Genomic DNA, 25,916 nt, shown 5'->3' on the forward strand with positions numbered 1-25,916 from the left:
AGCAGTCAGCGCTTCAGCAGTTGTAGGATCAATTACATACTATCTCGACGCCCCAAAAGCAGCAAGAATTAATCCATTATGATCACGAACTATAATACCTATCCCCATTTTTCTACCACCTTTGCCCACAGCCGCATCCCAATTGATCTTTACAACCCCAAAAGAAGGTTTCAACCACCTCTGCACCATTGGATTCGATTGCTAGGGACGTTGAACATGTCTCCCCTCCTCTGCTCTCATAAAATGTTCCACTTGTTCATGAGCCAGCCCATATAAAGTTCAAGGAGATTGAAAATCACCACCAAAAACTAATTTATTTCTTCTCAACCATATAAGTCTTGCAATGACAGCCACTAACTGGATTCCATCGTCATCCAATTTGCCAATGAGCATTTCCAACACATGTGCAAAGGAAACTTCAATTGATGTACATTTATGGATCATTTTCGAACACTCAGCCCAAACGTCTACAGCAGAGGGACACATCCACAATATATGCCCCACAGTTTCACTATATAATCCACAAATTGGATGCATGGGATCAGATATAATACCTTTTTATGGAGATTATGAAAAGAACTAAGAATAATTCTTTATATTTCTCAATGAATATTACAAGGGAATACTCAAGGCATTATATACACAAAGCATTTACAAAATATTAAATACAGAGAATTAAGGTACAGATTGTATAATGGATTACAAAGGAATGAGTGTAAATAAGTTTCCTTATGTGTGCAGATTGAGGAGATGAGTATCATTCTGTGTAAGGCATGTTGCACTCAATCTGTGTGATCTTTGATATGGTTTCCTTAATTCTGGTGCGCTTGATCTGGATTGATATGGATTTCCAATATCAAGGGGATTGCATGGCTTGATAGGTGGAGCATGATATTTGGTGGCTTGTTTGACCCCAGCTCTTGTCTGATTCCACAATCAGTGGGGTGAGCTGGAGCTTGTCTGATTCCACAATCAGTGGAGTGAGCTGGAGATGATTTACTTTGAGCAGCTGGGAGAGAAGGCTTAGCTGGGGCAGGTTCTCTATCAGATTAAATCGGGTAGGCGAAATTTCATTACAAGCTTGCCAAAGAAAAGTCTTCACCACCATAGGTCCTTTAATTTGCCATATAGCCTTCCATTGTTTGGACCTAAATGTGTTATCCAAATAGCTCCCTAAGGTCTATTCCCCAACCCAGCCTCTAGAAAAGATTCACCCTGGTAATACTTTTCCTTAAGCACTCTTGCCACTATAGAATCGGGATTTTGAAGAAGTCACCACCCTTGCTTCGTCAAAAGTTCTAAATTAAAACTTTCCAAATCTCTATATCCCATCCCACCCTTCTCCTTAGCCAAACCCAATTGCTCCCAACTCATCCAAGCAATTCGAGAGTCGTTTTCCTTGTGCTCCCACCAAAACTTGGACATCATGGAATTAATGTTTCTACAAAGTGTTTTGGGTAGCTGAAAAACACTCATAGTGTACATAGGAATGGCTTGAATTACAGCTTTTAACAGAACTTCTTTACCCGCTTGAGACATGAATTTTTCCTTCCATCCATTGAGACGCTCCGAAATTCTACCCTTCAGACTTGTAGATGCTCCTACACGTGATCTTCCAACTAGAGTAGGGAGACCAAGATATTTCTCATAGCGTCTCGTAGAACTGATCCCTGCTACAGATAAGATATGTTCCTTAGCTTCCCTTTTGGTGTTTCGACTAGAGAAAATAGAAGTTTTTTCCCTGTTTAATTTATGTCTAGATGCTTTCTCATAGATCTCCAAAACCTCTTGAATACGCAGCCATTCAAAAATATTTGCTTTACAGAAAAGCAAACTATCATCTGCAAAAAATAAAAATGGTTAATCCGGATCGCCCCACGTGTGATAGGAAGACCTGTGATTCGCCTATCTATTTCTACCTTTTGAATAAGCGAACTCAATCCCTGTGCACATAGAATAAAGAAATATATAGACAGTGGATCCCCTTGCTTGATTCCCCTAGTAGGGGTAATTTTCCCATAAGGCCTACCATGAACCAAAACCAAATAGGTCACTGTTCGGACACACTTCATCAATAAATCAATCCATCCACTAGCAAACCCCAATTTCTGCAAGACCGCCTCCAAAAAATCCCATTCAACTCTATCATAAGCGTTACTCATATCTAATTTAAGAGCCCTAAAACCTACCCTCACCTTCATCCTACTATCCATTGTATGCATTGCCTCAAAAGCCACAATTATATTATCCGTGATTAGCCTCCCCAGAATAAACGCACTTTGAGTATGAGATATTATAAGGGGTAACAGTTTTTTCAGACGATTAGCAAGGACCTTTGAAATCAACTTATAGAGCACATTACACAAACTGATAGGCCTATATTCAGTTTCACTTATAGGAGTCTTGATCTTAGGAATTAAAGCAATATAAGTTAAGTTGATATCAGCGTCAAAAATATCATTATTGAGAAAACCCAACACCGCCTTACATACCTCCATCTTCACAATAGGCCATGATTGTTGATAGAAGCAAGCCGAAAAACCATTCGGTCCAAGGGATTTGAGAGGGTGCATTTGATTGAGAGCTGCCTCCACTTCCATAGAAGTAAATTCCCGCAAAATAGTTGCATTCATGTCAGTCATCACCCTAGCCACCAAATCAGCCAAGCAAACATCCACCCCAGAATTTTCTCCAGCTGTGAACAACCATTGAAAAAAACTCGTGTAAGCTTGGCCTATTTCATTTTGTTTCTTCCACTCCCTGCCTTCGTCATCTTTGATTTTCACAATGCAATTGATTCTCCGCCTATGATTAGCCCAAGCATGGAAATACGGGGTGTTAGGATCTCCCTTTTGATATCAACTTTGCTTCGCACGTTGCTTCCATTTAATGTCTTCTTGCTTAAGGATAAAATCAATTTCCCTTTTTAGAATTTGAATTGCTACCAGATTTGACTCTCCCTCTTGCTGTTGTAACACTTCAAGTTGCTTTGTTTTCTGTTTCAGTACCTTCTCAGCATCACCAAATTTTTGTTGACTCCATCTAGCAAGCTGCATTTGACATTGTGCTAATTTCAACATTTCTGCTTGCATCCCAACACCAACACCAACACCAACGTCATCTCCCCTTTCCGACACATCATGTATAACATCCATGCATTCTCCATCAGCCACCCAGCTAGCTTCAAATTTGAATCTTCATGTTGCCACTAACCATATTACATAATATTTACCGATCGGAAATTAAAATACATAATATCTTCGGCATTTATGATATATCGGCTCATTAAAAAGCTTTGTAGCCTCCTTTTTCATTATTCTCTTTATCTGTATAGAAAATTAAAGAATCACAGTTAAATGTAAGTTACATAGCCTCATTTTTCCAATATGTTATTATCTCAAGTTATGAGCTTCATTATATAGCTTGAACAAATGGATTTTTACAAGCAATTAGTTTTTTTTTTTTTTTTGGAAAATATACTTTACCCTTATGAAGTATCCACCAATTTTTGTTTTGACGTTCAATGTTTAAAAAGTGACACTTGACCTCCACAAAGTTTCAAACATTAACAAAAAAGCCCATCCATTTATTTTCGCTGTCACTTTGGACGAAAACCAAGTCATGTGCGTGACACGTGACACTTTTCAACTAAAAAGTTTGAAAATGCCCTCGGGGGTAAAGTGTAAACATAAATTACTTGGGGGTAAAGTGTAAACATAAAATAAATAAATAAACTAAAAGGACAAAGTTTTCCTCCAAATTGGGTTGGAGGAATTTCCCCTTGAACATGTGAGATGCACATGTTTTTTTAATAGTAGGGACAAAGTTGGAATAAATTTAGTAAAAACTCATATGCATCTCACATGTTATTAAAAAATAAGGACATATGTCATTTTTATAGATTAGGTTGAAGAAAATTTTTTCAACCCAGTTTGGAGGAAAACTTTATCAAAAAAAAAGAAACTAAACTATAACAAAAAACTTGGGTTAATTATCTTTTTATTACTAAGGTTCTCACTTTTTTTTTTTTTTTTTTTTTTCACTTAGATTACAAATCGTATAAAAGATGGTACATGACTTATGAGAAAAGACCAACTTAGTACTTTCGTCAAATTCTGTTAGTCCAAACTAACGGACTATTACGTGTCCCCCCCAAAAAATGCCACATGTCCTAAAAAAAAATGCCAATTTAGCGCCATATGTCCTAAAAAAAATAAAAATAATTAAAAAAAAAAATCAAAAAAGATAAACCCTAAAAAAATTGAAAAAATTATGGGGTGGCTAGGCCGCATTTTGGCCTTTGGGGGTGCCGAACTATCCCTATGGGTGGCTTAGCCAGTTATTAAACTAGTTTTTTTAAGGACATGTGGCATTTTTTGGGGGTGACACATGGCAGTCCGTTAGTTTGGGCTAACAGAATGTGACAGAGGTATCAAGTTTGTATTCTCCCATAACTCAGGTACCATTTGTAATACAATTTGTAATCTAGGTAAAAAAAAAAAAAAAAAAAAGAAAAAGAAAAAGTGAGAACCTTGGTATTAAAAAGGTAATTAACCTGAGTTTTTTGTTTTAGTTTAGTTTATTTTTTATTTTTTAAATAAGTTTTTTTAATTTTTTATTTTTTTTTAATGTTTACACTTTACCCACAAGGGCATTTTCGAACTTTGTGGTTGAAAAGTATCACGTTCCACGCAAGTGAAAAATAAATGGATGGACTTTTTTGTTAACGTCCGAGACTTTGTAGGGGTCAAGTGTTACTTTTTAAACATTGGACGTCAAAACGAAAATAGATGGATACTTCATGGGGGTAAAGCGATTTTTTTTTTTTTTTTAACAAGCAACGTATCTATTACACGTGCTCATGGTGCACCTTTTTATTCAACAAATTAAGCCTATCATCAAAAAGAAATTGGGTTCTTAGAAGAAGCCTTGGTCCGAGGTGGTTGGGCCGTTGGGCTGCCCAATGGTCGTGAGTTGTCATAGCATTGTTGGGTTGGGTTGGGTTGAGTTGAGTCGAGTCGTAGGATATTTCGTAGTCAGCCCGGAAGCAGGCCAAGATGGGTCATCACTTTCGCATTACATTCACTCTCTAATCTCTATGGTTGTTGTGTGTGTCTGAGGAATGAGGATAATACCGGACCGGTGCCTCCGCAGAAGGCCATGACTCAAAAATCAGACATAGTAGCGTAAAGAAGCTGGCTTACTATCTTCAAATCATCAGACGTATGGTCATGGCCTCGGCAATTTGTACTCCCACATTCTCATCACCGTCCTCTGCAAAATCTGTTATTTACTCCGTATCTTCTTCTCACACTTCACACCCCAAAACCCCAAAATTTCATCTTTCCAAATGGGTTCCTCCACTGGGTCTCAGTATTTTTTCTCCGTGGAGCGGCCTCAAACATCTGGGTATCTCAATCACACCAAAGCCTCTCAATTCAGGTACTTCTTCTCACTCCTTTGGTCGTTTGTTCTCTCTTTTTTAGTCAGCTGAAATAATTGGGATGTGAAATCTTTGGTTTTTTTTTTTTTTTTTTAACAAATGATGGTGGTGCAGAGAGGAAGGAAAGGTGTAAGGGTAAGATGGTTTATGCATCTCTGTTTGGGGTTGGAGCTCCCGAGGCTCTGGTCATTGGGGTGGTAGCTTTGTTGGTTTTTGGTCCCAAAGGTCTTGCTGAGGTGAGTCGCGTGTATAAAATTTAAAACTTTGGACTTTATCTTTCAGTTTGTTACATTTGTCTGTTTACTAAACTATTAACTTTCTATGTATATGCATGTGATCTTAATTCGAATTACTCTCATGAAAAAGAAATCTGTGGGTCGAAAAAATGGTTTGTCTTTCTTCTTCTCGAGGATTTGGGATAAAGCCAATGAAATTGTTGTAAGGTCCATTGTAATCTAGAATGCTATCCCTATGGGGGAAAATGAACTTTATCAACCTAGTTTTTATTTTTTTTATTTTTTTTTATTTTTTTTTATTTTTTAAATTTTATTTATTATAATATTAGTGTACTGAGAATCTCATATAGAATTGTCCGTCTGCTTGGAAAATTGCTTAAAAAGAAAAAAGAAAAAAGAAGCGATCATATTCGTTACTGTGATGTTTGCTGAAGAGCATTCCTTAAACGCATGATTTGACTGAGACTTCGAGAGAGAGTAGAATATGATCCTAGTAACACCTGTTATCTTGCTAGGACAACCTAAAACTCTTAACACTCCCTTCAAGTATCTTGATGAACCCAACAAATCTTATGAAGTTTCCCGCTTGAGAGAGATCATAATGGTGCCACATCTGAACTCCAAGCTGCCTCTTCCATAGGAAGCTCTTTGTATCTTCCTAATGAGCTCACTGCTCTTAAGTAGTCCACAACTTAATGCATTCTTTTTCTTTGATAAGTTAAGTAATCTGCAAATTTAGTGTCATTGTGGACATATCTCAAATGAAATATCTCCTTACATCACCAGAGTAAGAACTATAACTTGTAAATTGTAAGAAGCCAAATAACACCTATACTCTGGTATTTATCATTCTTCAATGGTTTTAACTTTGTGCAATCCTTGAATGCTTATTCTCAATTACCACAGTTATTCTACATTGTATGAACAAACATAGTGGCATCTCAGTGTCTGAAACAACAACACAATCATCAATAGACAATACAATGATACTAGAATACCATGCAACTTTCTCCTTTGATCCCTTGCCGTAGAGCCACTGATAAAGTAGATTACTCTGTTATAGGAGAGACGTATATAGTTAGCTTCACTGCTTCTTACTTCATGTAAAACTATAGATAATTTATGAGGGCTACTCTACTTTGTTTCCTACTTCTTTTTGGGTGCTTTGTAGGCAATGAACTAGTGATACCTTTTATATATTTTTGATAAGTGATACCTTTAATATATAGGAGGTATCTATGACGATGTAGGTAAACTTTTTTTTTTTTTTTGATAGGTGACGATGTAGGGAAACATATTTGTTTACTTTATCCATATAAAAAGTATTAAAGTAATGATTAAATAATTAAATTTACCTTTTTCCTAAAAGCTTAAACTTTTGGGATAACTGGTAATTTAACATAGTATCAGAGCCAAAGGTCATGTGATCAAACCTTGACTCCGTCAAATCACCCCCCATTTAAATTAAATATTCTACGTGTTGGGCTTCACCTATTAAAATAGAGTTTGATCCCACATGTGAGGGGGAGGGTTAAAATAATGATTAAGTAATTAAATTTACCTCTTCCTAAAAGTTTAAGCTTTTGGGATAACTTGTAAGTTAATAAAAAGTACACTAGTGTTGAAGTTCACGTAATCACACGTTCATTAATAGAAAATTTCAGGGAGGCAAGCTCTATTACACTCTGCTAAAAAGTTGGGAGTTTGAGTTGTGGTTAGTGATAGGTGGGTTAACCGTGATTTTTGTGCTGCTCTTGATTTTCTAGGAAAATATGAGTTACATGCTTATCATGTTGTATGATTCCTTTATTAATTTTTAGTAAGCACACAAGAGCCCTGAGTTGAGAATGGAGGAGTGGCAAATTAAAATAAATCAGGTCCAGAGTGCCTATATATGCTTATCTCTGTACTTATAGATTACATGTTTAAGTGTGTGAGCAAATGGTAGCATAATATGTCTTGCATACTTTTGACTTAAAAGATCAACTCTTAACAAAAGTTAATCTTTTTGTGCATGTGTGTTCTAGATGATCTATATGGTATCTCAATTGAGTTAGCTAAATGCAGGTTGCTCGAAATTTGGGGAAGACTTTGCGTGCATTTCAACCCACCATTAGAGAACTTCAGGTTGGAACATAAAACTTTAGGTTGAATTTGTCTTGTTTAAGCCACTCTGGAGAAGCTCTGGTTTAAGTAGTGGTGCCTCTTTATTCGTATGTAGGAAGTTTCGAGGGATTTCAAGAGCACCCTTGAAAGGGAGATTGGTCTTGATGACATATCAACGGAAAACAAAATCAGCTCGAGCAGACCCAATGCCACATCAACCCCATCATCTACTACGATCACCAAGGATTCTCAAACTGTAGTTGATCCCAGTGAGTGATTAAGTATTTCCATCATCTACATTTTAATTGAACTCCTTGTTTCATTTTCATGGTAGTAGGATAACATTTTTTTTTTTTTTTAAGTATATATACTTGTTAAAAGATGCCAGCATTGACTGGTTTTATAGACATGCAAAAGTGGCAAGCACGCTCGGCTTTCCTTCTCCTGTACTGTCCTTTCCTTTTAAACAAATCTGATAGGGCCATGTCATTTCCAACATTGCAGATGGTGCTTCATCCCCAAACAGAGCATATACCACTGAAGAGTACCTAAAGATCACAGAAGAGCAGCTAAAGGCATCTGCTGCCCAACAGCAGGTTCAGGTACCTCCTTCAGGAGAAGGTGAGTTGGAAACTCAAACCCAGCCCCAAGGTTAGTCATTCTTCAACAAGTACCTCGCTCTCTCTCTCTCTCTGTCTCTCTGTTTCTCTGTCTCTGATATTCAACTGTATAATTTGTTTATCAGCTACAATACGAGAAGCTACAATGCCTCCACCTCAAAAGCCTGAAAGTGAGAAATGAAACTTCATGAAGGAAAACGAAAGGTATCTCAGAAGCCCGAAGTGAGACATGAAACTCCATGTATATGATGATTGGGGCCAAAAAAAAAAAAAAATTATTATTATGCAGTCGTTCATATTTCATTGTTTGTTAACTGCGAGAGTTTAGAAATTCAGTATTGGTTCAAGAGGACAAGCAAGCAGTTGTGGGTGTCGCTGAGTTGGTTGTGGAGTAGATGATTTTGTAGCAACCAAGAAATTCTAAATTTTGTGAATGAATTAGATTCTTTTTTCATGATGCATGATCGTGATCATTTCAGAATTCGAAAATGAAAAATTAAGGAAAAGCTGAGGGCTAAACTGGTACTTGAGAGTTGAGTACGCTATCTCTATCTACCTTATCGCTTATCTCTTAGCGCGTGTTTGTGACTTGTGACTTGTGACTTGTGAGGTGCCTCCAGCCTTTCTTTTCTTTCAGATGTTCGCAAGGTTTTAGGCCTTCTGGCACATTCAGCCACGCCCAAGCCCACCTGGCCCATGCCGGCTGATGGCCAGTGAGCCCTCCATGGTTGGGACAAGAGGCGTTTTTCAACACCCCTAAATTCTTTCCAAAAAAAATAATAATAAAAATGAAGCCGTTTTTACTTTTTACAGACTGAACGACAAACTTGTGGTTTCTTTTTGGAAACCATGGCGCGTTTGGTTGTAGAGTTGCAGTGGAATATCGAAGATGAGGGAGGGGGAGGCATTGCTGCAACAAATCAGATTACCTAAGGATCAGGATCAAATCCCCTGCAAATACTTTTTTTTTCAAATTCTGACCATCCAATGTTATCCAACAGCCACCAATCCACCATGTGTCTTACAAAAAGATAAATAATAAAATATATTTATTTTTAAAAAAGAAAATATGAAAATAACAATAATTTCAGGTACACGTCATCCACATGCGTAAATGGTTTACAATCCTATCCTCTCCTCTCATTTCCTTTTATGAACTCTTAACAATTCATAAATGAGTTAACTCAGTTAAAAAGGAAATAACAATAATAATAAATGAGATCGAGCCCAATTTGTTTTGAACCATCTGCACTTATGTATGAGATGAGATATGATACTAATTAAAGCCAACGAAGACTATTAATATTATGCATGCGCAGAACATATGGAATTTTCTTTCCACTTTATATTGGAGGGCAGAAAAACTGCAATTACATGGCTGCTACATCACAGCCCATTAAATATCTGCCAGAGTAAGTATTCCGTTACAACAAATTTATTTGTCTGTGACTGTGAGACTCAAAATCTATATAGTCTTGATTTGCCTGACCGCTATATCCGTACATATCAAAAATCTTATCATCTGAAGGCATACCGCTGCCCTCTCTTCCTCTAAAACCCTCCATTGGTGAAGCCCAAGCAGCTGGAGTTGAGGGGTTAGAGCTTGAAGCTTCTTGGTTTACACCAAGACCACCCATATTTGAAGGCGAGTTTCCAGCAGGCCTTCTATTGGAGGAACTGGCAGTCGTTAGCGAAATGGATGTTGACTGCTGCTGTTGAAGTTGCTGCTGGTTCTTCATTGGTGACTTGGGCCTAAGAGCCTCTATTTCGGGGGTTGTAATGACAAGATGAGGTGCCTCTGGGGGTGGATTTCGTCCTCCCCCTCCTTGCCAAACTTTCCCATCCTTATCAGCAAAGCTCCTTACATATGCCTGAATTCAACCCAAATCCAAATAAGATAGTGAATAGGAAAACAAATCAATACAATTTATGGCAAGTGGCATGAACTAATTCGCCTTTGTTTTTAGCATTATGTTCTTCTTTTTCTATGAGTTAGGAATATACATTATTTATATATTAATAAATAAATAAACTTAAAAAGTCTTTTTTTTTTTTGAAGACATTGTTACTTTCATCTTAAAAGGTTTTTGCTCCCTAAAATATTTGTAAGACATATTAATAACCCCAGAAAATTCCATTGGTGCTTGTGGGAAAATATATTCCAAAACAAAATCTGGGATATATCATTTTCCCATGTTTGCCTGCAAAATAGTACTTCACTTCCTAAGATTTCAAAACTTGGGAATCATAGAAACAGCTAGAAAATAAAAACTTGCTGATTTTAACATTTTTTCCTTATTTCCGGTGAAACAAAGGCAGCCCAAGTTTGAGGTCATTAATCATGCTTCCCATCAGCCCCCAATGTTTCCCTCTCACGAAAATGATTTCCATTGAAATAAACAAAGCCCCAGAAAAGACATCAATTCCACTAATTGAAGAAATTGAACATTGCTAATATTCTAATTGATAAGTACAGCAGGACTTCTATGATTCTCATATTCATATCCCACATCTAATTTTCCACACAGAATGAAAGCCTCCGTCCGGTTCCAGAAATAGATTGGCTGTTCAACAAAAACATTGAACTATGGTGGTTTTGTTTTCAAAGAACGTCGGATTGATTGACATACCTCAGCATTAAAATTTGTAGAGGATAGTTCTTTTCCGACAGTCAGCCAACCAGACCGAATATTGTGGTCTTCACCAAAGAGCTCAAGTCTCCTGCGGCCAAGGGAAAAATGCTCAACAATTCTGTACATGTCTTCAGGCTTTTGGGTTGAACCTGCAATTTCATTGCCATACACCTTATCTAATGAGAGCTCATTTCATCAGTAGATATTGTAAAACCCTGGAAATTATAAAAACAGTGTTTGTAAACTAAAAGTACAACACTTTTATACCCTGGGTAAAAGCAAAATCGTGCCATACAAGTCATTGTGTTGCAGTTCAAGTCCAAACACATGCCAAAATTGACTTACTATGCTTATTAGGAACAATAAAGAACAAAACCCACGTAAACCCCTACAACATTGATGCAAAAGTACTAAGAATGCCTGCATTCCTTTTTGCTTTCACTTTCTTCAAAACATAGTTCACAAAACAAATCTCCGTTTGAGACTTCACAAGAAAAAAAAAAAAATTCTACCAAAATTTACAGATTTGGAAAAGAATTTGCACAGACCCATGCATGACACCTGACCAAAGAAAAATGAAAGTAAATGGAATGACACAACTCAATTTCATATCCCAAATTATCACAAATAATACGCAAGTATATGTAAAATAGACAGATGCAAAGCAAATGTCAATGATGTCAAAGACAGAAAGGATGATACCAACCATAAGGAGGTTCCTCAGCAATTATTACATCAGTATCAATGTTGGCATGGATTATGTGACCATCAGTACTGCGACGGACGGTTCCTTTTATGCCCATCAAGCAGTGCTCCTTTACAATAATGAAAATACGACAAACAAATTAGAAAATTAATCCATGCAGTAATAAAGCATTCGATGAACTAACAAATAAGATAAGGCAGCACGATGAAGCTGCAGACATCCAAAACATAAAAGAAAAACATCAAACTGACCTTTGAGTGCTGAAATAAAGTATGAGAATCATGACGCAACCCCGGTGTTGCAGTAGCTTTGTTTGTCTTCACCCAACAAATATCCTCACACCTACGAAATCCCCACTACATAACACAAAAGAGAATGGCAAGAGTAACAAACACATCAACAATCTTATAATATAACTTACAGCCATAAAGAAAAGCCTAGTCCTATGCATACAAAAATTCTGAAGGCCCAATTATACACCTTCTTTAAACACTGGCGGCCTTGCTCAAGGCCCGCACCATCACCAACCCATAGGAAGATAAAAGAAGGTGTGTCTGCTATTGCCTGTGAACACAAAGGGCAAAAAACTTAGATATCCAAGTCAAGGGTGAAAGGAAATTATGTCAATACAAGAAAACTGCGTTAAAGTCCTTTCTTGGACCAAGAAGTTATAGCAAGTTACTTAATAACATTCCGATTCAGGTTTGTTGGTATAGGAACGGTGGTATTATCAAATCATACACCTGATAATATACTTTCTTACCATTTATGATCTGCGACCGAAAGCGGTTAGAATTACTCATTTCCAAGTTCTACCATCACTTCTATAAATGCACATTCAGAACAAGCACAAAGAAAATGGCAATTGGAATAGAAAAAATGACACCTAAAAAGATCACCTCAATCTTTAGACTCATTATTTCTTCGAATGTCCAGTACTCCATATGGTCAGCAACACCAGGTGCGCGATGAACATATTCCTCCCATGGGGGGTCCACAAGAATGACGTCAAACTTGGTTCCAAAGAACTCTGGGGACAGCTCAAACTCTTTTAGGTCACATCTGTAATACATAGGAGGAGAAGCGGATTTAGCCACAATCTCATCCTTTTTCTGTATAAGCTCCCTAAGCTTAGGGTAATCCTCTACAACATTTGTAAGCTCTAGCTCTCTGATGAAATTCTGCGGTCGCATACCAGTGTCAACGAAATTTTGAGAGTAATCATTCTGCTCTCCTCTAGAAGGAGCTTTACCAGGAGGCCCACTACTTTTAGTTGGAACCCAACCCCCAGGATTTTTATCAGGTGGAGCTCCTCGTCCCATTGGTCCAGCAGCACTAAAACCTGGGCCAGATATGCTAGGAGGAACTCCTCTTGCGGGGCCAGGTTGGTTAAAATACATCGCAGGGGGTGAGTTCCCCATATTAGGAGGAAATCTCGGACCCGAGGGTCCAGGAGGAACAGGAGAGAGACCTGGTGCAACAGCTAACATATTCATATCAACACCTCGAGCCCCAGGCCAAACGGGTGGAGTAAAGGGTGGAATGAAGACACCTGGCGAAATTGGTGGACCTGGAGCAGGTTGCATACCAGGGGTAAGTGGCTGCATTGGTCCTGGTGGAGGCATTCCAAGATGTCCGAAAGGTGATCCCATTATAGGCAGTGGGATTGCTACCTGTTGATTGTCTCTCCCAGTTGGCCGACCCCTTCCTCCTCTCCCAACTCTATTACCTTTAACTCCTTGTGAGGCAGCTCTGTTGAAGGACCCTGGATCCTGGTTCCCATATGGAGGCTGTGAACCACTGCTAGAACTTTGACCACCAGCACTGCGACCAGACATAGCACCTTTCTGGCTTCTTCCCTTTCCTCCAACAACATCAAAGTCATCCCTCCACGAATTTTGATCTCGCATAGAGGTACCATCATCTGTATATCTTTCCTTTGAATCTTCACCAGGTGGCCCAGACCCATATAAATCATTCCTTCTTGCCCTGTCGTCCTGCATGTATGCCCACTCTTCATCATTTGGTGCTGATTTCAAGTCAGATTGCTGAACAACTTCGGCTCTCCTGGAAAAGTTGGATCCGGAATCTGCTCTTCCATAATCAAGAGGCTTTGTTTGGATCTCTATCACATCATAATTCTCATTCGAAATTCCAAAGTTTGATGAGGTTTTCACAGCTTCACCCCTGCTTCCATCTTTCCTATTACCAGATCGACCATGAGGCCTTTCATTGTCAGTCCTCTCACGACCATGTCTTGGCAACTCCCACTCTCTGCCATGATCATAAACAATATCCCCACTTTTTGACTCTTTATCACTACTGATAGGTTGCCTTCTTTTCCAATTCTCTTTGGAACCTTCACGGTCCCTATTCCTGTCGCTCCAGCTATCATCTCTGCCTTTTGATCTATCATCCCTGTAACCATCCTTTTCCAGTTCCTTCCGCTTGAGGTTGAAATTTCTTTCATAATCTATCTCAGAGTGATCTGTTTCTTGATGACGCTTCCCGACCCTCTCAGGGGTCCTTGACCTGTTGGAGAGCCCTACTTCTCTTGCACTTTTATCCCTCATCCGCATATTTTTATCATCATCTGCATTTAATGTTCTCTCCCGGCTTTCAGCAACATCCTGAACAGGAGTTCTCTGCTGTCTATGCTTCTCGGTTTTCTCCCTACCTGATCTGTCTTCGCGAGTAATAGGACTAACTTTATTATCTTCTTCTAGTGCCTCTGACTTAACTTTGCTCCTACTCCTCTCAATATCAGCTCTTCTCTCTTCCTTATTGTTAGATTTGATACCCTTCTCACTGTTTGAATCTACACCTCGGATCTTACTATCACTTGGTTCATTTCTCCCGACCACACTTCTCTCTCTAGAACTCTCATACTTAGTAGCATCAGAAGCCTTACCACTTCTCAGGTCAGCTCTTTCAGAATAAGTTTCTTCAGCTTTCTTGACTGCATCAGGTTCATCCCATTTTCTCCTCGAGTTTCTCACCTCCTCAGAAGACCCATGACCCTTCTCTCGTCCACTTTCCCTCCTCTCTGAATACCTGGAATCTCTATCAACCACTTTTTCAAGCTCTCCATCAAGTGACCTTTCTTCTTTGCTTTTATTTCTGCTCTGAGAATTCTCAAACTCAGAAAACTTCGAGGCAATTTTCCTTCTCTCACTTTCATCAGCTCGACCATGCCCTCTACTTCCCGATTTATCTCCACCGTCTTTCCTGTTCTCTAATTCTCCATCCTGGTACCAATTGCTCAACTTTTCCAACGTATTCTCTTCTTGTCTTTTCTTCATCTGCTTCGACCGCAACTCCTTTTTTGAGTCAAAGTCATCCTCGTCACTACCTGCTCTGCTGGATCCACCTGACCGTTTGCGGCCCTCATTTCTGTCCCCAGAACTTCTTCTTCTTCCACTGCTATCTAGCCCTTCCAACTCATCCCCATTGTTCATTTTTCTTGACCTACTTGACCTATGCTTTCTCTTCTCACTGCCCTCCCACTCTTCATCATCTCCAGTCCTATCACTCTTCACATCAGAACCATCCTCTATGTCCCGTTTTGCATAACTCCGACCACGTTCGGGTGAATCCATCACAAGCACAGGCCTCTAATCACTGTCTACTACTTGAATTATGTTCTCACTTCCAGAGCAGTTTGATATGCACGAATAATCAACTAAAAGATCATCCTGAAACCAAATTAAAAGAAGTCAGAGATTAAAGGAAAATAACAACCAAACAGGCCATATATGAATCCACCAAAAAGGTCTCTCTTTCTAACTTTTTGAAGTTGGGTTGCCAGGAGTTGTGCATAAAAAATATTGACACAACTTGAAATCAATGTGGGTCAATTGACTTGGGAAGCAGATCAAGTAAAACACAAAATTGGCTAAACTCATTCCAATAATGTTTGGTAGCACATGAACAATAAATAGGGCACAAGTAAAAATCTGGCGCTCAGCCCAGAATTAAGAAACAACCAAATGAACTTAAAACCCTAAAAAAACTTGAAATCCAAACAATTGAACCAACCAACTAACTAAACAAAAAAAATCAAACTCGTTTGGTTGCCAAGAAAGCAAACCACAATCGAATCTCAAAATTTACGATTGAATGCGCGGTGCCCAAAGCACGAAACATTTCCAATCCAGCTAAGCTACACAGTAGAACCCAGTTCAAAAATTTGTGAAAATCATAGTTTTGTTGTCATTTGTTAACTTTCTCAGCCACCAGAGGTAACACAGAATACTCGGACGCCAACTACCTAAAACCCCAGTTTCAAAACCTGTTGATAATGCGTTCTTGACTTTCACCAGACAGACCATTAAAGGTTCAGAATTTGAATACTAACACAATGCCCATATGAAAGAAAAAAATCCTAACATTGAAATCCCGTATTAATAATAATAGATTTGAGAGAGAGAGAGAGAGAGAGAGAATACCTGCGATTTGAGATTCGGGATTGGTAAGAAGGAAAAGAAGTAGGAGCCAGGAAGAAAGTAGAAACCCCCGATTAGGGTTTGAGGCTCAGAAAGACACAGAGTTCTTCTCTCTCTGCAAAAGACCGAACGAATTACAATAGAGACGACGCTGATTTTTGTTTTTGTTTTTCTCTTTCCTCCTTTGTTTCTTAAATTTTTTTTTTTTTAAGTAATAATATATTTTTCTTGCACCCACCTACGGACTACGGTCCTACTGCTACGCCTACTAATGGATTATGTTATTAATTTTTCTAATATTCTTTTTCTAATGGGTTTATTATGCTTTCTTTGCTGCGATTGGTGGATGAGTTACAGAATCCATCTTAATTTGTACTGCATGAAAGCTTAACAATTTTTTTTAGTAAAAGAAAATAGGGACTACACTTATCCTTTCAATCTACTAATCAATTTGTAATATATTTTTCTTTTTTAATTTAGTTAATATACTCTAATGATTTATTATTAAGGTTACAATATTCTCCTTCTGCAAGTAAAAAATAACAGTAATAAATTTCATAATATAGAAAAATTGGAAAAACAATAAATAAATAAAACCACTAACCCCAAGTGTGGGTTAGTTTGAGTTTTTCTAAATCTTTTTTTATTCAAATTTTTTTTAGATAAAAAGGGACATTGGAAACCTAATGCTTCCTAGGTAGAGCACAAAAAATCAAATTAATAATTTATAGGACAGTTATATAATTGCAATAATTTTATAGTTAAAATTAGCTCTTAATTGTTCTATTTTATATAATTAAATGGCTGGTTTTCATTATCACAACATCAAGTTTAAATAAGCCCTCATATGAAGAAAAATAATTAGAAAAAAAAAAAGGTATAAAAAACATGAGCGACAATTAGTTAAAACAGTTTAGAAGGATTGATTTAGTAGTTGGAGTTCGGAATACTATAGTTTTTTATTTTTTATTTTTTCAATTTGAAAAGGCCATATCAACTTTTAAAATAAAACAAGGGTTAAATGCTTCAAACTCCTTTGGGGTTTTACAACTTTATTTTTTCTTCCTTGTGGTTTCATTTTTATCACAGGAGGTACCTCTAGTTTTGATAATAGACCAAATTAGTCTTCCGTCAGTTGACCGTTAGTTGACTTAACGGAATTTCACGTGAACCAATCAAATGTTGACACGTGACACCTACTTAATTTTTTTTTAAAAAAATAAAATTTAAAAAAAGTATTTTCGAAAAAAAAAAAAAAAATTGGGAGTGGCCATACTAGGGGTGGTTGGGGGTGGTTTCGGCCACCCCTAGTATCCACTGGGGGTGGTTTCGGCCACCCCCATGGCCAAAGGGGGTGGCCGAACCACCCCCTTGGCCATAATGAGCCACCCCCAATTTTTTTTTTTTTTTTAAATACTTTTTTTTTTTTAATTTTTAAAAAAAATTAAGTAGGTGTCACGTGTCAACATTTGATTGGTCTACGTGGAATTCTGTTAAGTCAACTAACGGTCAACTGACGGAGGATTAACTTGGTCTATTATCAAAACCACAGGGACCTCATGTGATAAAAATGAAACAAAAAAAAAAAAATTGTAAAACTCGAGGGGATCTGAAGTATTTAACCCATAAAACAAATAAAGAATAGAGTCTGGCAGTCTGGAAGTCTCGGCTGGGTCTTGTTGGGCTGGTATGGGGACAAAATGGGCTCGGTCCAGGCTTTGAATGGCACCGACCTGACCTGACAATAAAAGAATCTTGTGGGTGGAAATTGCCATTTGCCTACCAAAGGTTCAACGTCATCCATTCACTTGAAAATGAAAGTGAAATGGAAAAGAATCTACTCCCCTTTAATTTGAACTTGAAGTTATTGGTATAAAAAGGAAGCATAGACAAATAATAGCAGTAGAAAGTAGTCGTTGGTTGATTTCTTCAACATTGGGTCTGCTTGAAAACAGTGGCTCGCGTAAGTATAGTGCTCACGAACAAGCTCAAAGTTCAAATCGGCTCAAGTTGATTTAAGGTGGCCACTTAGAGTTGGGATGATCTGGCTTGTCCGACATATTTAAAACTCATGGGTGATGGGTACGTCAACACCACTCGGTCCACTCTGTACAATTTAAGAAGTGACAAGCTTGTGTCCGTGAAGAGATCAATTAGAACCAAAAAAAGGTGCACGTGCAAGATATGCGTGATGTTTGATAAGGTCGTTTAATCGTCAGATATTAATATATATTAGTCCTTAATTTCGACTCTTTAAATAAGCCTATTATTTCCCAACAAATAACATCATGATTCATAACATTACACATGATAATAACTCTCTTTTACTTGAAAATAAAAATAAATAAATAAATAAATTACCGACTAATAAAGCCCCCAGACGACAGCAATGAAGGCCCAATGGCCCACCCATCCGAATTTTTGAATAGAGTCCACAATCCACACATATATATCATCACAAGCCCAAAGGAAAAGCCATATGAAATGAAAAGAAAAGAAGCAAGCAAAGCACAAACTCCACCTTAACATGACATCAGTGACATCACTGCTATTCTGATTTTAGAATTTCAACTCCTCCATGAAAACTAAAATCACAGCGGCAGCTTCTATCAACTAATTAATCAACCACCTACACCACCCCTAAGCCCTAGCTTAATTAAATATTAGTACGCACTCTTCTTCTTCTTCTTCTTCTTCTAGAGCTCCATAAGAAACTCCTGATCCTTCTCCAGCCTCTCCATAGTCACTGCCTCCAAGCTAATCTCAACATCGATGCTCCTCCCACCACTCTTCCCCTGGTACATATACACCATCCCATCAAACCTGTTGTTGGACCCACTCCTCACACCCTCCGGCTTCCCCCACCCGAAATCCACCTCGTACACCTTGAACCTCGGTGAGCTCCCCACCGCCACGCAGTTCACTCCCGCATCCTTAAACTCGAAGATCTTCGGTGAGCTCTCCCACTCTTTGTTCCGCTCCTCAATCGTCTTTGCGTTGTGCATTTCTATCGCTTTCTGAATCATCGACGCCCCAAACTCTGGCGGGTTAGCCGATAACAACCCGGCTGCCGTGACGGTGAACACTGCTTGGATTAGGTTACCGAAGTAGCTCGCCGGCATCGGTGGATCCACCCGTTTCCGGCAATCCGCGAAGACGGTGAAGACTGTGTAGTCTTCGGGCTTCAGTTCACGTGCATGGGTTACATGGCGCCAGATATGAACGGAGAGTGACTGGAATGTGGAGAATGGTTTTGAGCTGTCCGATGAGGGAGGGTTTTCGTTGACTTTTGACTTGATCTTGTCGATGGCAGCCTCCGAGAACCTGAAAATCTTCTCCCTGAGTTGTGGAGGCAGCTTTCCGTTTCCGTTGCCGTTGGATGAAGCGAGTGGGTCAGAGGGGAGCGAGAGGTCGAGCTTCACGCGCGTGCTGCGGACTTTGGTGCGGTCGAGGAAAGGTGGGACCGAGATAGAGTGGGTCCCGCCGCAGATCTCGGCCCATGAGCTCATGAAGTGCCACGTGGAGGTCCCGTCGAGGATCGCGTGGTTGAATGCGCACCCAATTGCGAGTCCGTCTTTCAGCTTGGTTAACTACGTCAATGACGAAGATACGTGTTAGTTGTTACATATAATTAATTATGCTTCAAATGGAAAAAAAAAAAAGAAAGAAAAGAAGGAAATTGATGAAGATTAATACGATTGGACTGCTGGTAGTGTGTCCAACAGACCAACGTTATCAGCCCTTATCCTGGCATTTAGTGTAAATGTTGTTATCAAGAAAGAATTTAATTGAATTTTCGGGCTCCCTATCCTTGCATTAAGTGTTAATTTTTTTTTCTAATTAAGTGTTAATGTTACTTTCAACAGACAATAGACAATTTAGAAAAAAAAATAAAATAAAAAAATGAGCCCTCCATCCAGATTGGGCTGCTATATATGGGCGTGTAATAATATTACTTTGGACATGAGAGATCTCGAGTTTAAATTCTAATCCTATAATTCAAATAAAAATATTTTAAATATTGAGTCTTATTTATTCATATGCAGCTTGAGTCAGACAAAGTGTTAAAAACTTAAAATAAAAATTAAACAATTATATTTACTCTTTTTTATCACTGAATTTTAGTAAAAACACTTTACCTCAACAAGATATATAAAGCACAATAAAAATAAAAAATAAAAAAAAAAGGCAGAAAAAAAGTCAAAGCAGTAAAAGTGTTAAGATAATTTCAAACGCGCGGTAATGAAAAATAATATATAAACCATTAACCCATCTCAGAAGATTATTTGTTTTAAATACTGAAATCCAAGTCTTTTTGAATGCTTATACGATCTCCAAGACATTCCTGAAGAAGTATTCAACCTAGCTACGTGTCAGCATGCGATTCTATGGGATCGCATTTAGTATGAACAAAAATTAAGCTCAGGTAAACAATAAAACGACAGTTATGGCAAAAGTCATAAAAAACACACAGGAATTCGGACCCTTTCCCGTTCAAAAGAACGGGAGGAGCCGGTTCTTTAAAGTTGATGAGCATTTTGGTCATTTTAACTATAAAGAACCGGTTCATCTTGAATTCATTTGAAGAGAAATAAAGAAGTTTTGAAAAGCATGCCTCATAAATGTGGCGCAAGAAAGTCTTAATTAATTGAGGGACCATTTCTCTGTACTTTTTATTCGATCGGTTCTAAATACCCAAGGAGGAGTGACCAACATGCACGTAGGTCTAGACAAGATGCTCCCGACTCCCAAGGTTTTTATTCCTTTCTTTTTCTTTTATTCAGAAAAAAATAATAATCATAATTAATGTACTATATTTAAGCAAAGTGACTGATTAAATCACTTGTTTTAGTATCGGTTATATTTTATTTTTTTTTCATAATTAATGGGCGGCATGAATCGCTCAGTTGTCATAATCACTGACAAGCCCAATACTGCACCTCATAAATACATCCAACAAGTCCGCCATTATTCCTGGGTGAAAAAAGAGTTGGGGAGGGGGGAGTTGTGCTTTAATGCATGTGGTTTCCACCATTTCTTAAAACGAAGACAAAATAATATATACAAAGGAAAGATCATATAATAGTTTGTGTTTCGTTGAGATTGTGAAAACAATTAAAAAATAAATAAATAAATATGGGTTAGCATGAAATTCCAAGTGTTAATTACCTGAAGTGCCAAGAGAGGCCTACGGAGACCCTCCAAGTTCAAGACTTCGTTGTATGGTATCAAGTCCTTCAAAGTGGTGCTGCCCTCGTCGACCGTCAGATCAGCAATTTCGATCCCCTCGGCGACGGCCTCGGCGACCTCCACGCCGTCCATATCATCGTCATACTCGACCCTAAAGACCCCCTCCTCATCTTTGCCAAGCCTCCCGGCCAGCTGATAGAAGTCCTCCAAAACAAGGGCAAGCCCATCTTTAAGTTTCCCCACAATCGCCTCAAAGTCACTGGCTCTGTAAAACAGCAACTTTTGGTTGTAGTAGAAAGCCAAGTAGGGAAGATCAAATGTCACCAACTGACATTCCCTTCTTCCGAGTTTCTTGATGGGCATGACATGGGTTTTGGCAGTGATTTTCACACTAGTCTTCGTTTCCTCCTTGTGCCCAACTTCAGCTGCCATCGTTGATGGGGGATTAGAGATATTGGAGGAAAGAAAAGCTTAATTTAGTTGGGAAGGAAGTAGACACGCATGAGTTGTAGGTAATTAAACTTATAGGAGATTACATTTGAAGCGGTTGGGGGGGTGCATTTATGGGTTTCATGTGAGCAGTTGTGACCCATTAATATTCTCTCGTTCGTATAGGTGGAAAACACTACTTCTACTAGAAAGTAGAAATGCTACATTTTTTTTATTTTTTTTTTATAAAAAGTATTTTTTTGTGTTCTTCATGAATATTATTTTTTAAAAGAATATAAAGGACAAGTATGATAATTTTTTTTTTTTATCTAAAATCAATATACATAAAATGAGAAAAACAGTAACATTTATTTATTTCGATCTACTGTTCTACCTTCACGTAATACCTCATAACGAATTAATTGCCTCAGAATTAATCGCCTCACTGTAGACACGTAAAAAATATGGGTTTTTTGACACCCACCCTTTTGACTGTTGCTGAACGTCAAAAATGACGCGTCAAAAAAGGTTTTTGACGTGGCAAACATAAGTTACTGTTTGCCACGTCAAAAAACATCTATTTTTTTGCTGCATGCAGATGAGATGAGAACTGATCCCATTGGGCTTTTCAGCAAATTTATTGAGTATTTATTGGGCACTCTAATTCATCAATGCATAAGTTAAATTAAAAGAAAAATAATTGAATATGATTTTCTTTTTCTTTTTCTTTTTTAAATAGTAAAAATAGATAAATAATTAATATTTTAAATAAAATAGTAACATTTGGGTAATTATTTTAGCTACCCGGTTGGGAATGGTCACTTGACTCACTTCTACATGCTTAATATGTGACAGATTTCAAGTAGTTGGGCACTGTTGCGAGTAATTGCATTGGAAGATCGTGGAGCAATGGAAATTAATCAATGCAAAGTGTTTAGTAAATGTAATTTGTACACTAATCAGGTTGACATATAATTATGAATTAATTTCTCAACTATAAAAGTAGGTTGCAATAAATCAGGCATGCCTGTCTGTTACCCTTTAAAAGAATTCACAAAGCTTTTGTGTCTACAAAACGAAGAGAACTAGATCTATTAATGTTTTTTGCCGTGCAATTATGAAATTATATCATCCTCTCTTTGACAATGCTCAACCCATTTTTTTAGATATTTTTTTATTTTTTTTAAATTAATGTGGCTTTTAAAATTATCATTGGATCAAAATTCAAGTATGATTCATCTAAAATTTAATGGTGATTTTAAAAGCCACATCAATTTTATGAGAATAAAAAAAAAAAAAAAAAAGAAGATAAATAAATAATTTTTAGCATTACTCTTTTTTAGTTCGATAATTTCTTGTCCTTCATTATAAGTCGTACACAAACACTGAGAAGAATATAGGGAGATAGATATTAGATACCGTGGATTCGCAAAGAAGAGGCGACAAATTATTTAGCCAAAAAAAACTGATTTGTGAAAATAAAACTCAATAATATACTTTTGTACGTCTCATAATTTTTTTTTTCTATTCAAATAAAGGAAATCGGGAAAAGAAAAATAATTTGTACGTCTCATAATTTCTCGTAATTTAGGTGTTTTACAAACGCTTTTCTTTTACCCAAAATAAATAAATAAAAACCATAAAAGAGGGAGTAAGTCATACGGATTGTCAAAGTTGTATAACTTTTTTCTTTCTTATCTATAGAAAAAATAACAAAAAATCACAAAAAGTTCTTTAAGCATTGAAAACGTTACAGTTTTATCTAATGTGTACAAAATCAAAAGAGATTTCCCATATTATAGCTTTTTATTTATTATTTTAATACAATATATTTTTCTCTCTTCTCTCATCTCGATCTCCTTTCTTAATTTGTCTTTTATCGTGGATTATATTGGTAAAAAGAGTAGAAAGTTATATGTTGTAAAGAAATAATATTTAATTAATATTAAAAATAGATAAATATTAAGAATTATATTTAGATAATAAAATAGAAAGTAGTTTTATTTTTTAAATTTAAAATAAAAAATAAAAAAATTGTTGAGAATGCTTTTAATCCCGGTAATTATTATTTTTTTATTATTATTATTTTTTTTTTGTAAGGTTGCCATACAAAAATGATATAAATTTTGCAGACTGATTTTTGGCATTTGTTGGTTTCTCACTCCCTCTCACTGTATTGCTATTTTCTAATGAGTATAGTCTACAGGGACTCACCCTCGGTAGCCACGAAAGTAGGTTGAGAGAATAAATGAGGATTCCCAGGTGACTGATGAGTGAGCTTCAATTTTCCCTGATAATTAGATGTTGATGTAGACCCTTGAATTAGGTGGACCAATTTTCTTAAGATTCGGCCTACTCTCACCCTTCATTTCTTGGATACACTAATTACATAACCAACGTAACCACTAACTTATGGAAAGATTGATAGCTCTTAATTTCCCTAATTTATATGGATATATATGATGACATTTAATCAACATCAATTTCCATGAGATTTGTACAAGCAGACTTCTCCTTCTCCACACCACCATGAATTTGATAATTGATAGCCACCACGTGGCTTCTATTATGGAAGTTTCTTTTTGTATTTCTATTGTATATATGGTTTCTAATTAGTGAAAGTTGGAGGCCCTGCAGGTATATATGATTGAAGTTAATTTCATATACACTTCTTTCTTTCATCCCATCGTTTTGTCCTAGTTGCAATTGACAAATGCTTTTTGCCACTCTGGAGTCTGGACACACCCATCTGGAATTCCATCTCAGCACATGCAGGCTAATGTCTACAGAAATCATGAGGGCCATATTATTCGTTTGATATCCCAAACCAATCCTCCCGGCCTCTCAAACTTTGGAGAAGCTTTGGCGGTCTTATTAGTTGTCTCTACGAATAATTCAATTCATCTAATGTGATATTCAACAACTCTGCATCTCTCAAGATTGGAGGATTTCTTTTGTTATCTCTTATATTTTCGACTCTATTCTAATCTCTTGATGGAAATATTAGTGCTGACCGTAATGTAGTAGCTGGACGGGATGCAATTTCGGGGAGTTAAACATGAAGCAATCCAGATGATTAGATGAGAATAATCAAAGTAGTAGTCCAACAAGCCAAAGCATCAAAATCAGCAGCAGAACAAAATAATAAAGAAATATTTATAATTATATATAATTATAAGCTGATAATTCAGTTACCAAATAACCAATTAAATCAATGGCCTCTTTTACGGGTAAAAGTTTGGTCATGACTCATGGCCTGTGAATCTGTGGTCTATTCTGCACAACCTGACAAAAAAGTATTAATGTCTGTAATAATTACTCCTTGGCTAGTTGGATGATACTTTTTTTTTTTTTCTTTTTTTTTGTAACATTGGATGATACTTGTTTGGTTATGGGCAACTCAACTAGGTTGCCCGGGGTCCACCATCTCTTTTATCACAAGATTTCTAGCCCTGTTTACGGTCATGAAACACAAATACAAATGCTCCTCTAGCTCATCAAGCTGCTGGCTAAAGCTGCAATCGTTCTTCTTCAGCTGGCGCGCTACTTCATCACTCGCTTCAAGCCGGTCCTCTTTCCTCTCCGCCCAGAACTTAACCATTGCACGCATGTGTTCCAGCTCGTCGTTCAGCCTCGCTACTAGCCGACTAATTGTGTCCATGTCCCTATTCAGTATATAAGTCCCTTTTGCAGCTGCATCCAGCTGAGCCGTCACCCTAGCTAGACTCCTTACTGAAGCCAGCTCGAGTGAAGCCGCTATGAGACCCGGCGTAGCCACAAGCAGTGCTATCGCATGAGCCGCCACGATTATAGTTAGTGAGGCCGTCAATGCTACAAGAAAAATAGCCGAGCCACGTTTTAATCCATTTGCCAGCCGAAGCTTGGCTCGAGTCTTGTCACGGTTTGACTCCAGCTGTTTTAGCAATCCAGAGCAACTGGCTCGAACAGCCCGAACCCAGGTCGGTGAGGAAGCGGTAGAGACAAATGGATTGACAAAATCGTGTAAACCGGTCAGCACCAGGGAAAAGTTTGTTGCATCCAGAGACTGAAGGGTGGTTTTAATGAGGTTTGATAAAGACACAACACAAACCCAACTTAAAACCAACTT

General features: G+C 37.6%; 4 protein-coding genes across 7 annotated transcripts in view; 1 reads left to right on the forward strand and 3 right to left on the reverse strand.

Annotated features, from left to right (window-relative positions):
- The first annotated feature begins 5,084 nt into the window (after nucleotides 1–5,084).
- Nucleotides 5,085–8,862, forward strand: LOC132168156 (sec-independent protein translocase protein TATB, chloroplastic). 2 transcript variants are annotated; one of them, XM_059579256.1, is made up of 6 exons: nucleotides 5,085–5,442; nucleotides 5,558–5,679; nucleotides 7,747–7,806; nucleotides 7,901–8,054; nucleotides 8,290–8,436; nucleotides 8,546–8,862. In XM_059579256.1, exons 1-6 carry the CDS (start codon nucleotides 5,226–5,228, stop codon nucleotides 8,584–8,586), a joined length of 741 nt encoding a protein of 246 aa, XP_059435239.1. In that variant the 5' UTR covers nucleotides 5,085–5,225; the 3' UTR covers nucleotides 8,587–8,862. The 2 variants fall into 2 exon arrangements, with proteins under 2 accessions (XP_059435239.1, XP_059435238.1); XM_059579255.1 differs by having other exon boundaries at nucleotides 5,086–5,442; nucleotides 8,531–8,862.
- Nucleotides 8,863–9,685: 823 nt separating this feature from the next.
- LOC132168146 (N6-adenosine-methyltransferase non-catalytic subunit MTB) lies at nucleotides 9,686–16,357 on the reverse strand. 3 transcript variants are annotated; one of them, XM_059579238.1, is made up of 7 exons: nucleotides 16,193–16,357; nucleotides 12,644–15,439; nucleotides 12,225–12,308; nucleotides 11,996–12,100; nucleotides 11,745–11,853; nucleotides 11,036–11,187; nucleotides 9,686–10,276 (listed from the first exon to the last, which is right to left on the reverse strand). In XM_059579238.1, exons 2-7 carry the CDS (start codon nucleotides 15,341–15,343, stop codon nucleotides 9,830–9,832), a joined length of 3,597 nt encoding a protein of 1,198 aa, XP_059435221.1. In that variant the 5' UTR covers nucleotides 15,344–15,439; nucleotides 16,193–16,357; the 3' UTR covers nucleotides 9,686–9,829. The 3 variants fall into 3 exon arrangements, with proteins under 3 accessions (XP_059435221.1, XP_059435222.1, XP_059435223.1); XM_059579239.1 differs by having other exon boundaries at nucleotides 10,186–10,276; nucleotides 11,773–11,853; XM_059579240.1 differs by lacking the exon at nucleotides 9,686–10,276 and having other exon boundaries at nucleotides 11,080–11,187; nucleotides 11,741–11,853.
- Nucleotides 16,358–18,571: 2,214 nt separating this feature from the next.
- On the reverse strand, nucleotides 18,572–21,902 carry LOC132168151 (BAHD acyltransferase DCR). The gene is made up of 2 exons (XM_059579246.1): nucleotides 21,359–21,902; nucleotides 18,572–19,779 (listed from the first exon to the last, which is right to left on the reverse strand). The coding sequence occupies exons 1-2, from the start codon at nucleotides 21,809–21,811 to the stop codon at nucleotides 18,886–18,888; spliced, it is 1,347 nt and encodes a 448-aa protein (XP_059435229.1). The 5' UTR covers nucleotides 21,812–21,902; the 3' UTR covers nucleotides 18,572–18,885.
- A 3,306-nt stretch (nucleotides 21,903–25,208) lies between these two features.
- The window catches only part of LOC132188349 (UPF0496 protein At3g49070), a 7,916-nt gene continuing 7,208 nt past the window's right edge, over nucleotides 25,209–25,916 (reverse strand). Inside the window, exon 3 of the mRNA XM_059602776.1 lies at nucleotides 25,209–25,876. Coding sequence (XP_059458759.1) covers nucleotides 25,209–25,876 — 668 coding nt within the window. The remainder of the gene's footprint in view (nucleotides 25,877–25,916) is intronic.

Source organism: Corylus avellana, chromosome ca1 (assembly GCF_901000735.1).
Source record: "Corylus avellana chromosome ca1, CavTom2PMs-1.0".
NCBI lineage: Eukaryota > Viridiplantae > Streptophyta > Magnoliopsida > Fagales > Betulaceae > Corylus > Corylus avellana.

What these genes read in the sequence shown, in the direction of transcription:
- LOC132168156 (XM_059579255.1), top strand. Translation starts at nt 5,226, where the DNA reads ATGGTCATGGCCTCGGCAATTTGTACTCCCACATTCTCATCACCGTCC. An exon ending in ACCAAAGCCTCTCAATTCAG is followed by an intron (nt 5,443 to 5,557) that starts GTACTTCTTCTC and finishes ATGGTGGTGCAG; the next exon opens with AGAGGAAGGAAAGGTGTAAG. An exon ending in AACTCAAACCCAGCCCCAAG is followed by an intron (nt 8,437 to 8,530) that starts GTTAGTCATTCT and finishes TTTGTTTATCAG; the next exon opens with CTACAATACGAGAAGCTACA.
- LOC132168146 (XM_059579238.1), bottom strand. Translation starts at nt 15,343, where the DNA reads ATGGATTCACCCGAACGTGGTCGGAGTTATGCAAAACGGGACATAGAG. An exon ending in CTTTATTTCAGCACTCAAAG is followed by an intron (nt 11,854 to 11,995) that starts GTCAGTTTGATG and finishes ATTATTGTAAAG; the next exon opens with GAGCACTGCTTGATGGGCAT. An exon ending in CTACAAATTTTAATGCTGAG is followed by an intron (nt 10,277 to 11,035) that starts GTATGTCAATCA and finishes GGTTGAATTCAG; the next exon opens with GCATATGTAAGGAGCTTTGC.
- LOC132168151 (XM_059579246.1), bottom strand. Translation starts at nt 21,811, where the DNA reads ATGGCAGCTGAAGTTGGGCACAAGGAGGAAACGAAGACTAGTGTGAAA. An exon ending in GGCCTCTCTTGGCACTTCAG is followed by an intron (nt 19,780 to 21,358) that starts GTAATTAACACT and finishes TCATTGACGTAG; the next exon opens with TTAACCAAGCTGAAAGACGG.